At 45.5% G+C, this 14,448-nt stretch overlaps 1 protein-coding gene across 2 annotated transcripts in view; it reads left to right on the top strand.

Annotated features, from left to right (window-relative positions):
- Tuft1 (tuftelin 1) overlaps positions 1–3,921 on the top strand; it is a 48,740-nt gene extending 44,819 nt beyond the window's left edge. For both annotated transcript variants that reach the window (XM_042681812.1, XM_042681811.1), the window contains 2 exons: positions 1,171–1,271; positions 2,252–3,921. In XM_042681812.1, coding sequence (XP_042537746.1) covers positions 1,171–1,271; positions 2,252–2,315 — 165 coding nt within the window. In that variant the 3' untranslated portion in view covers positions 2,316–3,921. The remainder of the gene's footprint in view (positions 1–1,170; positions 1,272–2,251) is intronic.
- Positions 3,922–14,448: the final 10,527 nt, after the last annotated feature.

Raw genomic sequence — 14,448 nt, 5'->3', positions numbered from 1 at the left:
GAGTAGCTAGGATTACAGGCGTCAGCTCCCAGCTCCCAGAAATTTAGTGTCTCTTAAAGGTGGACATCCTTTGCAGGCATGAGGCCCTGGGTTCTATTCCTTAGCATCACATAAGCAGAAAAGGCTGGAAATGGTGCTATGGCTCAAGTGGTAGAGTGGTAGCCTTGAGCTGGAGAGCAGAGGGACAGCGCCCAGGCTCAGAGTTCAGGCCCCATGACTGACAGAAAAAAAAAGGTGAGCATCTTCTTGTCACCATGTGAGAGGTGTGCTGCATGTGCCCAGCTATAAAAGTTTACTTTTAGGAAGTGGTGCTGTGGCTCAAGTGGTGGAGCGCTTGCCTTGAGCTGAAGAGCTCAGAGTCAGCACCTAGGCCCAGAGTTTAAGCCCCACAACCGAAAAAGAAAAGAAAGCTGCTAATAGGGCTGGGAAGGTGGCTTAGTGGTAGAGTGCTTGCCTAACATGCATGAAGCCCAGAGTTCAATTCATCAGTAACACATAAATAGAAAAAGCCGGAAGCGGTGCTGTGGCTCAAGTGATACAGTGCTAGCCTTGAGCAAAAGAAGCTCAGGGACAATGCCCAGGCCCCAACTTGAATCCCAGAACCCCACACACACAAACACACACACAAAAACGCTGATAATACTTCACTAAAATAAGATAGCTTATTGGAAAGGCAAGTGAATATGTCAACTTATGACAGGAACTATTTACAGGGAACATATAATGAGCAGATACAGGAAATGGTCAGTATTACAGGATTATTGAGCAAGTATCAGAGAAGAGAGCATTCTGTAATGATAAAGGTGAAAGGAGGGGATTCCCAGTGGTAGCATGTAGAAGTAGGGATGATAACAATACAAATACGGAGGTGGAAAGACCAGAGGAGCTCCCTAAATGTAACCCTTGAAAAACCATAGAAAGGCCCATCATACAGGCTAGGAAGGTGGCTCAGCGGTAGAGTGCATGCCTTGCAAGCATGAGGCCCTGGGTTCGATTCCTCAGCACCACATAAACAGAAAAAGCCGGAAGTGGCGCTGTGGCTCCAGTGGTAGAGCACTAGCCTTGAGCTGAAGAGTTGAGAGACAGCGCCCAGGCCCAGAGTTCAGGCCCCATGACTGGCCAAAAAAAAAAAAAAGGAAGGCCCATCGTAACCTCCACCTTCTGTTACAGAATTTAGAGATGCACGATCGCATGGAACACCTCATAGAGAAACAGATCAGTCATAGCAACTTTAGCACCCAGACCCGTGCCAAAACAGAGAACCTGGGCAGGTGAGTATATATGTACAGAATGGGCCTCGGCAGGAAAGGAAGGGAAGAAGAAAAGATCCATGCAAAGCATTCAGTGCCAAGGCAAGGACAAGCTCTTTAAAATCAAGTTTCCGTGGCGGGGGGTTTAGCCCCAGCGGAAGGGCGCCTGCCCGGCACGTGCAAGGCCCTGGGGTCGGTCCTCAGCCCTGGAAAGAAAAAAAAGAAGAAGAAAAAAATCAATTTTCCTCTTAGCCTCTGATCGAGGCAATTCTACACTAGAACCATATTCTAAGTTATTTAGTGTGGAGCCTCATACTATGAACCAAAGAGGACTATGAATGGTGTCCACAGGTATGTGCTAAAATTGTAAGCAAAAATTATTTGTCATTTTTTTCGTATTGCATCTGTGTAGGTATAATATTTGCATATTCTTGAGAGGTTCTTTGGCTTCCAAAGAACCTCTTCTTTGGGCCCCAAATCTTGAAAAAGAAAAAAAAAATCAACTATCACATCTATACCCACTTTATTTGTCTAACTTCCTTTCCCTGTATCATTCCTGCCACCAGATAAATGTATTATGCTCCAAATCTTTTTGATGTTTCTGAAAATTACTGTGTCAAAGCACTTATAGCTTGGGTGATCAGCCAACTAAAATGTGTAGGATTCCAGAGGCAAATGTGGAGGAGAGGCTAGATGCCGATGGCTCACACCTGTAATTCTACCTACTTAGAAGGCTGAGTTCTGGGGATCACAGTTCAGAGCCATCCTGGGCAGGAAAATCCATGAGACTTATCTCTCCCAAACCGGAAGTGGTACTTGGCTCAAAGTGGTAGAGTGCTGACCTTGAGCAAAAAAGCTCAGAGACAAGAGCCCAGGCCATGAGTTCAAGCCCCATGACTGACCTTCCCGCCCCTCCCCCCCCCCAAAAAAAAAATGGGAGGAGCAGCTTTGTGAATGGTGGGCAGTAACAGAACACTCAGTGTTTCTAACTTTCTTTCCAGTGTTAGGATATCGAAGCCACCCAGCTCTAAGCCCATGCCTCTTATCCGAGTGGTGGAAACCTGAGCTGTGAGGAGATGGACATGACCATTAAAGCTGCCTCTCGCCTGGGAGAAGTCCACCACCCCTGCAGGCTTTTAACACGGACTCTGAGTTCCCGATTATTTCCTGGCTGCACCCAGGCCTTGAGGCTCACTTGTGCCACCAGTCCTAAGTTCCTTCCTGTCCTGATTGCTGGGCAGATGGCTTGTGAGTGCCTCCTCTGGTCACCACAGCCCTTTGAACGATGTTATCCTGACAGAAGGGACCACACATTGTCCTATTCCCTATTTTTTCCCCTGTAGCAGAGCCTCCCTTCTGTTGGACTTTGGAGTCCAGCTGTCCTAGAAGCCAGTTCTTCCTTGGGTTCAGCCAAGATGACAAGATTGGTCTGAGCCCAAAAAGCTGGAAGCACAAAAGTCCAGAGTGATTGGAGTGTATCCTAGAAGGATGAAGTTCCTTCAGTGAACACAGCTTAGTTCTTAGCAACAAACTGTTTATCTGCTTGTTCCACCCTCAGCCCATGCTGACCTAGGCCTCCTACTGACAGAGTAGGGCAACCTGTCCAAGCCCAGTCAGTCAGGGAGCCTAAACTTAGAGTGGACAGTCTTGTCTTTCTGCAGACAAGGAAATGTACAATCAGGGAGGAGGTTTGAGCAGAAGATTTTCTAGGCCATGGACAGATATGTGTGATTTCTCTCTGCTGTGAAAACTCTAAAATCTCTTAGGGTTTTCCCCTATTATAGTACACACCAAAAGACACATCTCAGTCTTCCTGATGCAGAGCCTAAAAACTCTTTTCACAGAGTTGCATCTCTCCCAGAAAAGCCCTCATCCTATTTATTTTGCTAAGTTATTGGTGGTTTTGCTTATATCTCATAATTGACTTAATACCAAAGTTCTATAGCCTTCTCTTGAGATATTTGGGCTTATATGAAACTGAGAATGTGTTCTCATTGGTGGTGTTATTTCAGAATACTGTGGTGATGAATCTTCCTCTACCTTTCCTTCCCCTACCTGTTCTTCCTTCCTCCTCCATAGTGGATCTGTGCCTCAGGAAGGCAAGCATCTTCCCCTGTGGCATTGGGGACTGAATGCATGCAGAGGGAACAGTGATCAAGACTCTTCTGGATGGAGGGGTGCTTTTCCCTAAGCTCTCTGAACCCCTTTACTCCATGGTTGGTCTTTATCCTAACTCTAAATGACCTTGCAGTTTGTCATCTTTTCTTTAGGACTTTTCTGCAGCCTTAAGAAGAAGACAAGCATCAGAGTGTGATACTATAGGAAACAGAAAATTTTTAAATAAATAAATAGGGATTTAGTCTTTGACTCTACTTGGGCTTATGTCAAGAATTAAAGCCTTAAGTGTGTGTGTGTGTGTGTGTGTGTGTGTGTGTGTGTGTGTGTGTGTGTGTGTGTGTGTGTGTGTGTGTGTAGACTGGATTCCCATGCTGGCCTTGTCTATATTAGTGTTTTGGGACAGCAGACAGATGTCTCATTTGTAAAATGAGGGGGTGGGACCAATGATCTCCCTGTCCCAGTTCTTAAGGTTTGTTTTCTGTAATGTAGTCTTTGTGTGGTGAATTTAATAAATTATGTTAATGTGTCTCTTTGACTTCTTGGCCTGATTATATTTCACTTCTTCACTTCTGGGGAGGATAAAAGAACATAATTTAATCTCTCTCTCTCTCTCTCTCTCTCTCTCTCTCACATACTGAGTTTTGAACTCAGGGCTTTGTGCCTTTCTGGCAGTACTCTACCACTTGACCATGCCTTCAGCCTTGCCTTTTGCTGGATATTTTGGGGATGGAATCTAACAAACTTTTCTGTCTGTGTTGGTCTCAGATCCTCCAGATCTCAGCCTCCTGAGTATACAGGCATGAGCCACTGGCTCCAGCTCATAATTTAGTGTCTCTTGAAGGTAGGCATTCTCCTGGCAACATATGAATGATGTGATCCTTAGGTCCCAGATGCTATGGCATGAGGATGCTGTGGCATTTACAAGAGTTAGAAGCAGTCCAGTTCCATGATCTGAGTCCTCATTGTAGAACATGGCCCCTTAACCTTAGCTTGGATCCTATCTAGGACAGGGGCCAAGCACAATCCCTAAGCTCAGCCACTCAGTGTCCTCCTTATTTAGAGAAGAGGTGATCAAGAAGTAGAGGTCCTGAGATTACATGGAGATACGCCAATCAGAACTGGAGCTAGGGGCTGGGAAGGTGGCTCAGTGGTAGAGCGCTTGCCTTGCATGCCTGAGGCCCTGGGTTCAATTCCTCAGCACCACATAAGCAAAAAGAAAAAAGCCGGAAGTGGCGCTGTGGCTCAAGTGGTAGAGTGCTAGCCTTGAGCTGAAGAACTGAGGGACAGCGCCCAGGCCCAGAGTTCAGACTCCACGACCGACAAAAAAAAAAAAAAAAAAGAACTGGAGCTAGGTGAGCAACTTACCTCCTTTGCAGAAATGAAAAACACTCTGGAAATGCTGACTACAGCTGTTTGAAGGTTCAGTTTGTAGCTATCTGAGTATCATTCAATTAATTCAATGATTTTTTTTTCTTTCTGCCAAAAAGCTGGTTGACTGCAGAGCCAAACTGGGACATAGCTGAATTTACACCAATCTTGTCTGGGGCTAAAGAAACCGGAAACAACCCTCTCAATCTCTGGCTCTGATTCTAGTTCCCTTTTTTGCTTCAATTCAGAATGTCCCCACTCCCCCTTTCTCTGATTACTTTTCCTACTTCTTGCTCCTCAGCTAATTCACACTGTAAGCTTCAAAATACATTTTGAAGACCCAGATTTGTTTTCTGACACCCTGAGTTCTCTTCTTCCCCTGGCAGTCTTGCTTGGCACAAGTCTAGACTGTGCTTGTCTTGGATATGAATAGGGTGGAAGCAGGGCGGGGCTGGCTGAAGAAGCAGGAATGAGTGTACTGCCCGCAGGAAAGGAAGGCTATCCAGTTGGGCCTCTCGGGCTCTGGGGGAAGGGGTGGAGATTTCAGTTGGAGATAATGAAGTGAAATGTTCTGGAGACTAGAAATGGGGCTTTAAGAAATTCCTCAGACAGGCGCTGGGTAGAGCGCTTGCCTTGCAAGTCTGAGGCCCTGGGTTCGATTCCTCAGCACCATATAAGCAAAAAGAAAAAAGCCGGAAGTAGCACTGTGGCTCAAGTGGTAGAGCGCTAGCCTTGAGCTGAAGAGCTGAGGGACAGTGCCCAGGCCCAGAGTTCAGGCCCCACTACCGGACCAATTCCTCAGACAAGCCAGGCAAGTGACTCATGCCTGTAATCCTAGCTAATCAGGAAGCTGAGATCTGAGGATTTGTAGTTCAAAGCCAGCCTGGGCAGGAAAAGTCTGAGCGACTCTTATCTCCAGTTAACCCTCAAACAGCTGGAAGTGGAGCTGTGACTAAGTCTGAGCGACTCTTATCTCCAGTTAACCCTCAAACAGCTGGAAGTGGAGCTGTGGCTCCAGTGCTAGCCTTAGGGGGAGGAGGAGGGTGCTAAGGGATAGCACCCTGGCCTAGAGTTCAAGTCTCAATCACACTTAACATACACGTGCACACAAATGAGTTCCTTGGAAAACAAAAGTGCTTCTGGTGTTTTATTGCCATGCTTAGGCATACCACTGCCAAAAGAAATAGGGCCTTGGCACAGAGGATAAGGAAGATGAACCAGAGGAGATAGTAGTTGGAGGAAGCTATTAGATGTCTTGGTAATGTTTCCAGTTCTAGATGGAGATTGTGTGAAGAAAGGGAAAGGAGAAGGGAAACTCTCAGGACCTGAGAAGGGTGATGAGCGAGCTGCTTCTGACTTCAGTGATCTTTGTATTACCTGCGTTTGTGATTCTTAAAGCCATCTCCTGTGTGCTGCTCTGCCTTTGCGGGACCTTTGCCATGAGGGCCTCTTTCTCTGAGCTGGGTGTTAAGAGCTGTCCAGACATGCAGCCATCATTGACAGCCTCCTATAAACCTGGAGCATCAGCCCCAATGTGGGCAAAGTAGCTGTGGAAGCATTCTTCCCACCAACCGCTTGGTTGTCAGTGACATGGTGCTTTGAAGTGTTTAAAAACTAATTTTCAGCTGGGCGCCAGTGGCTCGTACCTGTAATCCTAGATACCTTGGGGGCTGAGATCTAAGGATGGCAGTTCAAAGCCAGCCTGGGCAGGAAAAGTCCATGAGACTCTTATCTCCAATAAACCATTCAGAAAACAGGAAGTAGTACTGTGGCTCAAGTGGTAGAGCACTAGCCTTGAGCTGAAGAGCTGAGGGACAGCTCCCTAGGCCCAGAGTTCAGGCCCTACAACCAACAAAAACAAAACAAAACAAAAAGATAAAAAGCCACAAACAAAACAAAAAGAGTCTCCTGGACTTTCCTGCCCAGTCTGGCTTTGAACCGTGACCCTCAGATCTCAGCCTCCTGAGTACCTAGGATTACAGGTGTGAGCCACCAGCGCCTGGCCTGGTCTTCTTTTGCTATGTTTACTACTTCTGGCCCCTCCTAAACCTCCTAGGTTATATAGGTCACCTCAGACAATAGCCGGTGCTTCTTCTCACTTCTCCCTTGTGACAAGGGGTCTTGCCGGCCCCTTTCCTGGCAATGAACCTTTCTTTGGTCTCTGTACCTGGATGTCTGCATGATTTTCTGTCAAAGTCTAAAATAATCTAACAGCTCACATCTATAATCCTAGATACTGGGAGGCTGAGATTCAAATATCAAGGTCCAGAGCCAGCCACAGCAAACAAATCCATGAGACCCTTATCTTCAATTAACCAACAAAAAGCTGGAACTGGAAGCATGGCTCAAATGGTAGAGCACAAGCCATGAATGGAAAGGCTAAGCGGGTCCTGAGTTCAAGTGTCCAGTACTTGTACCAAAAAATAAATAAATAAATTGTTGGGCACCAGTGGTTTATGCCTGCAATCTTAGCTACTCAGAAGGCTAAGGTCTGAGAATTACGGTTCATAGCCAGCCTGGATAGTAAAGTCTATGAAACTTCAATTAATCACCAAAAAGCTAGAAATGGAGTAGTAGCTCCAGTGTCAGAGTGCTAGACTTGAGCAAAAACAGATTAGTGACGGTGCCTTAGTCCTGAGTTCAAGCTCCAGGACTGGCATACACACACACACACACACACACACACACACACGGATTGAGACTGGCATACACACACACACACACACACACACACACACACACACACACACACACACGGATTGATTTGGTTTTTTTTAATCTGTATTTTAAAGTATCATTCACCATGAAATGGTCCACCATGAAATGTCTCCACTTGGAAAGGTGCTGTGACATGATACAATGTAAAGTAACTTACCTTGACCAAGAAGGATAGTCATTTGGGTTGGAAAAGATATTTTCCCTGTCTAGCCAGCTCTCCCCTCTGAGAGGCTGTTTTCTGTGTGGCCTCTAATAATTCCCTAGGCAAACTTGTTCCTCAGAGCCAAGCTGCTGGGCTTCAGCCTGAGCTTGTTCAGGCTCTGACCCAACAGCAGATGTTAGCCTAAGGCCCTTGGCCTCTTTTCCACGCTTCGATTTAGAACTCTGCTTTGCAAGCTGTAATTATTTCCTATCTGTCTTTCCTGTCCCAGTTCTAAGCATCATGGTCTTGAAACTAAAATTTGGAGACCTAAATATTCTGTAGCCCCTCTTTCCTAAGGAAAATCTTTATCCAGGCTCAGAGAATTAAAAAAAAAAAAATTTCTTAAATGAGTACTTTCAGGTGTTTGTGACTTTAGCTAAGTATAACTATGCCACAGTATTGTGAAATTTATGTAGTCACCTAATCTCAATAAAGAAATGTTTTGGGGGAAAAAAAACAAACAAAACATGAGTACTTTCTCAATTCAGCCATGCTCTGAGTCTTGGCACTGAGACCAACTTTGAAATAAAATGTGTGGCTTTTGGGCTGGATTTGTTCTTCCCCGGAGTTTTCAGGGATGTGGGATTGAGTGTAGATAGTAGCAAGATAATTAACTTCCTGTCAGGGTGTTGGCCACCAAGTCTTAGACCCCAGGACCTCAGGCAGCTGAGAAAAAGGAAATCGTTAATCCTTATGACTTCATCTATCAGTTCAGTGCTGATCACATACCTGCCTTCCTCCTCATTAGGGACCAGGCCCAGGCCTGCCTAGGTCTGCAGAAGTTTGTGACTCTGTCTGCTGTGAATCTCTGTCTGCTGTGAATCTTTCAATATGTTAATATTGAATGGTATGGAAAAAAATTTTTTTCCTGGGGAGAAATTTTTTTTTTTTGGTCCGGTCATGGGGCCTGAACTCTGGGCCTGGGCGCTGTCCCTCAGCTCTTCACCACTTGAGCCACAGCACCACTTCCAGCTTTTTTCTTTTTGCTTATGTGGTACTGAGGAATCAAACCCAGGGCCTCATGCATGCAAGGCAAGTGCTCTACCACTGAGCCACCTTCCCAGGCCATCTGGGGAAAATATTTTGAAAAGCACTAGTGTATAAAACAGACTTCTTGGGGCTGGGAAGGTGGCTCAGTGGTAGAGCGCTTGCCTTGCATTCATGAGGCCCTGGGTTCGATTCCTCAGCACCAAATAAGCAAAAAGAAAAAAGCCAGAAGTAGTGATGTGGCTCAAGTGGTAGAGCGCTAGCCTTGAGCTGAAGAGCTGAGTGTTCGAACAGCGCCTAGGCCCAGAGTTCAGGCCCCACGACCGGACCCATAAATAAATAAATAAATAAATAAAACAGACTTCTCCTGGGCTATATTGTAATCTCAAGTTCCACGGGATCTGAGTCCTGTCTACACTGTAACCGTCTCCTTTCCTGCTTTATAGTCTCTCAAAGCCCTTCAGATTAGCTGTTTTCAACAGGCTGTGACTTCCTGCCTGCCTGCCTGCCTGCCTGCCTGTCTTCCTTCCTTCCTTCCTTCCTTCTTGCCTTTCTCTCTCTCTCTCTCTCTCTCTCTCTTCTCTTTCTCTTGTGTGCTGGTACTGGGGCTTGAACTCAGGACTTGTATGATGTTCCAGAGCTTTTTGTTCAAGGCTGGTGCTCGACCACTTAAGCCACAGCTATACTTTTGGCTTTTTGGTAGTTCACTGGATAGAAGGATCTCATGGACTTTCCTTCTTGAGCTGGCTTTGAACTGCAATCCTTAGATCACAGCCTCTGAGTAGCTAGGATTATCAGCCTGAGCCCTTAGGCCAGGCTCCTCTCTATTTCAGTTATACCGTTTGTTGCTGCCTTAATGTTTCACAGCTCGCCTAGCATGCACAAGACCCTAAGTTCATCTCCAGTACAAAAAAAACAGGAAAAACCATATGCCAGTAATCCTGATTTGATTGTTGTACATTGTACACAATTGATAATGTGTTGAAACAGCATATTAAACCCCATGCAGAGGTACAATGTACATATAATTACTAGATGTTAAAATTATTATGTATTCAAGTTGGGGAGTACTCTAAACAGTATAACTAAATAAATTCTTTTTTTTTTTTTTTTTTTGGGTCCGGTTGTGGGGCCTGAACTCTGGGCCTGGGCGCTGTCCCTCAGCTCTTCAGCTCAAGGCTAGCGCTCTACCACTTGAGCCACAGTACCACTTCCGGCTTTTTTCTTTTTGCTTATGTGGTGCTGAGGAATCGAACCCAGGGCCTCAAGCATGCAAGGCAAGCGCTCTACCACTGAGCCAACTTCCCAGCCCCATAACTAAATAAATTCTAGGTAAATTAAATATTAAAAATTAAATGTAGAAAATCTAGAAGAAAATACAATTAAGCCAGATGCCAGTGGTTTACCTGTTAATCCTACTCAAAAGGCTAAGATCCTGAGGATCACAGTCCAAAGCCAGTCTGAGCAGAAAAGTCAAACAGATACTATCTCCAAAATAACCAACAAAAAGCTGGGTTGGAGACCTGGTTCAAGTGATAGAGCATAGACCCCTCCCCCCCCCCCCCCCCCCCCCAGTTCAACCCTGGTGCCAGAGAAAAGAAATGGACTCAAATCTGAACGGAGAGACATTGAAAATGATTTTTCCCACTAGTGTTAAGGATTGAGCCCTTGAACTACATCCCTCAGCTGTAGTATTAAAGGTTATGAAGGGAAATATTTTAACTCATGAAAATGTGAGCTTGAGTTTCCATGAAGGAATGAGGAATTACCAGTGGCGATTCTGCTGAAGAGGCAACATTGATGGATGAGCTCAAAACCAATCGATAGAAAATGTAAGATCTCGCTAAATCAGTGGTCAGGACAAGAGAATAGTTAGAAGAGAGAGGTCATTTTTTTCCCCCTGCACATAGTTATTAAGTGTCTTCTCCCAGGGAAGGGCACCTGTGAGGCCTCCAGTGGGGTTGTAACAGTGAACAGGCCAAGTCTAGTCCAGCCTTTGGAAATCTGTCTTGTGTTAGTGGGTTAATGTAACTGATTGGCTGAAGCAATACAGGGCCGCTGCTGCTGGCCAAGGCAAAAGAAAAGTCTAGAGTCACTGGAGGATCAGGTGAGTCGCATCAAGCAACTGAAGGTCTTGCCAAAGCTCCAATTTCTTTCCACTTCTCTCTGCACAACAGGTTTGTCCTGGTGCTTGTAATAATAGAAACTGAAAAACAACATGTTTTCCAACAGCAGAGCAATGGGCAAGCAAATTAGAACACAACCACTCTGGGATATTATGCATCCACCACAAATGCGGGTTATGAAGACTATGCTGCACTAGGGAAGAGTGCTCTGAATGTTAAGTGATCAAAAGTAGGACACAGAACTTTATGGTGACTTACTACAGCTAAAAAACAAAACTTTCTAGACAGGCCAGAGATGAATAGACTCGAATATACTAAACATATGACTGGAGTGGATTTTGTCTTTGGGGTTTTTTTTTTGTTAACTTTGTCCAAAATGTCTAGTGTTTGTTCTCCTTGTGCTTGCATGGAAGTCCTCATCCTGTCTTTACCCCAACCCCTGCCTCTGCACATGCGCAGATCATTTGCTGGTGTTCATTCTTTTACCTGTAATGCCTTCCCCTTTTGACCTAGCACATATTTATTGGAAATTGATAGAGAGGCACGGTATAGCTTGGAGAAGATGATATAGATGAAGCTGCTTTGTGAAGTGCTTTATAGATGTTGTTAGGTGAAAAAAGGGGTAGAGGAAGAAGAGAAAAAAACCATTAAATTGCACAATAATGAACCCTGTACTTTAGAGGCAGGAGGTCAAGATGATAAAATGTAAAACAGAGCTGGAGCTATTCTGCAGCTTAAAAAAAATATAGCCAGGGAAAAAACCATCTGTAGAATGGAATTGGTGGAGCAAGAACAAAGCCCTGGAACCCAGGAGTGGGTGGATCCCAGGAGAAAGTGCAGAGCGAAAGCTGAAGGTTAAAGTCAATGTGGCATGTGGGAAGTTAGGAGCCCTGCTGGAGGGGTCCTCTGGGAAAGGTAGTAGGGGTGGTGGTGATGGTGGGCCTTCCCTGAGGAGGGTCTGGTCTTTAATCTTGAAAGCAACAAGGCTCCACTGGACTTCTTTGTTTTGCTTTTACTATAATATGAGGTCCAGGGAGACAAGGTTCTTCCTTACCTATCTTTGTTTGTCAGTTATGGGGATTGAACTCAGGGCTTGGGCACTGTCCCTAAGCTCTTTTTGCTCAAGGCTAGTAGTACTCTACCACTTGGAGCCACAGTGCCACTTCAGTTTTGTTTTTGTTTTGTTTTGTTTTGTTGGTCTTTGGGCTTGAATGCTGGGCCTGAGTGTTGTCCCTGAGTTCTTCAGCTCAAGATGAATGCTCTACCACTTGAGCCGCAGCACCACTTCTGGTTTTCCTTCACGAGCTAGCTTTGAACTGCAATCCTTAGATCATAGCCTCTGAGAGGCTAGGATTATAGGCCTGAGCCATCAGCATACAGCTTCCTTACCTGTCTTGTTCAAAACTGAGTCTCAGGGCTGGGAATGTGGCTTAGTGGTAGAGTGCTTGCCTAGCATACATGCAGCCCTGGGTTCAATTCCTCAGTACCATGTAAACAGAAAAAGCTAGAAGTAGCACTGTGGTTCAAGTGGTAGAGTGCTAGCCTTGAACAAAAAGAAGCTCAGGGACAGTGCCCAGGCCCTGAGTTCAAGCCCCAGGATTGGCAAAAAATAACAACAACAACAACAACAAAGAACCACAACTGAGACTCAGGTACCTAGTAGAGTGGTGCCTTACATACAGTAGATGCTCAATAAATGTTAGTTGGATGGAAATTGGGATGAACCAATTATAGGAATGACATGATAGAATAAGGCTGATCCAAGCCAGGCACCAGTGGTCATGCATGTAATCCTTGCTATTCAGGAGCTGAGACCTGAGGATTGTGGTTCAAAGCCAACCTGGGCAGGCAGGAAAGTCCGTGAGACTCTTATGTCCAATAAACTACTCAGAAAAAGCTAGAAATGGCACTGTAGCTCAGGTGCACTAGCTTTGAGCACAAAGAGGCTCAGGGTCAGCACCCAGACCCTGAGTTCAAACCCCAGGACCAGGAAAAAAAAAAAATGGCTGATCCCAAAGAGGTAGATATCAGGATTAAAAATATAAAGGCGGATGGCAAGGTATTAGGGTACCTCAAGGAATGAGCTGAACTGGAATAAAGGTTTCAGTCAGGAAGGACTGCTAGGAAAAGTCATTTGGAAAGAACTGATAGAGCCAGGTGCTGGTAGCTTACTCCTGAAATCCTAGTTACTCAGGAAACTGAGATCTGAAAGTCAGTTTGAAGCAGCTGGAGCAGGAAAATCCTTGAAACTCTTATCTCCAATTAAACACCAAAAAAGCCGGAAGTGGAGTTGTGGCTCAAAATGGTAGAGTGCTTGTTTTGAGCAAAATAGCTCAGGGACAGCTTCTAGGCCCTGAGTTCAAGCCCCTTGAGCAACAGCAGCAGCAACAAGAAAGAACTAATGGGAGAACTTTCTGATTTTCTGGTGGTTTATTGGAGATAAGAGTCTCATGGAGGGGCTGGGAAGGTGGCTCAGTGGTAGAGCGCTTGCCTTGCATGCATGGGGCCCTGGGTTCGATTCCTCAGCACACATAAGCAAAACCGGAAGTGGCTCTGCGGCTCAAGTGGTAGAGCGCTAGCCTTGAGCTGAAGAGCTGAGGGGCAGTGCCCAGGCCCAGAGTTCAGGCCCCACGACCGGACTCCTCCCCCCATCCCCCAAAAAAGAGTCTCATGGACTTTCCTTCCCCAGGCTGGCTTCACACTGCAATCCTCAGATCTCAGCCTCCTGAGTAGATAGATTACAGGTATTAGCCACTGGCGCCTGGTTGATTTCAGACTTTTAAAGAGCAGAGAGATCTCTAATCTACACAGTACCCAGCTCAAGCACTACCTCAAAGTATAAGCTGCACAATATGTGCTCCTTGATTTAGAAGAAACCTGAATTCTCTGTGCTGAAGGCAGCATTTCCTTCTTTGCTTGTTTGAGGATTTTTTTTTTTCTATCTTCTCTCGTCTAAATTGGTCTTTGAGAATAAGGAAGAGGCAGATCCTCAGTACCAATGTCCTCCTCATGAGTCATGCCAACATCTGGCATTGCCATCAGCAATAAAACACCACATTCATTCAATGTCTTTGTATTTGATCTTTCAACAACAGTGGAATCGTGTAGCATAGCACTTAAAGAGTTAGTATGAGTCCAGAACTTGTAATCCTAGCTACTCAGGAGGCTGAGCTTTGAGGATCACAGTTTGAAGTCAGCCTGGGTAGAGGGCAGACATATCCAACAGACTTATCTCCAATTAACTAGCAAAATTCCAGAAGTACTGGTGTGTTTCAGATGGTAGACTGCCAGCCTTTAGGGGAAAAAGCTAAAATAGAGCTAGAGGCCCTGAGTTCAGCCCCTAGTACTGAAGCATGTGTGTGCACATGCACATAATGTATGCATGCATACACACACACAGATTGGCATGAGCTTTGGATCTTGTGTGTGTGTGTGTGTGTGTGTGTGTGTGTGTGTGTGTATATATTATTTTTTTTTGTCAGTCATGGGGCTTGAACTCTAGGCCTGAGCACTGTCCCTCAGCTCTTTAGCTCAAGGCGAGTGTTCTACCACTTGAGCCACAGCACCACTTCCAGTTTTCTGACGGCTCGTTGGAGATAAGAGTCTCACAGGGCTGGGAAGGTGGCTCAGTGGTAGAGCACTTGCCTTGCATGCTCGAGGCCCTGGGTTCGATTCCTCA

Source organism: Dipodomys spectabilis, unplaced genomic scaffold (genome assembly GCF_019054845.1).
Source record: "Dipodomys spectabilis isolate Male_0828 unplaced genomic scaffold, ASM1905484v1 ptg000069l, whole genome shotgun sequence".
NCBI lineage: Eukaryota > Metazoa > Chordata > Mammalia > Rodentia > Heteromyidae > Dipodomys > Dipodomys spectabilis.
The sequence above is the reverse complement of the archived record's forward strand: the minus strand, read 5'-3'. Positions and strand labels throughout refer to the sequence as shown.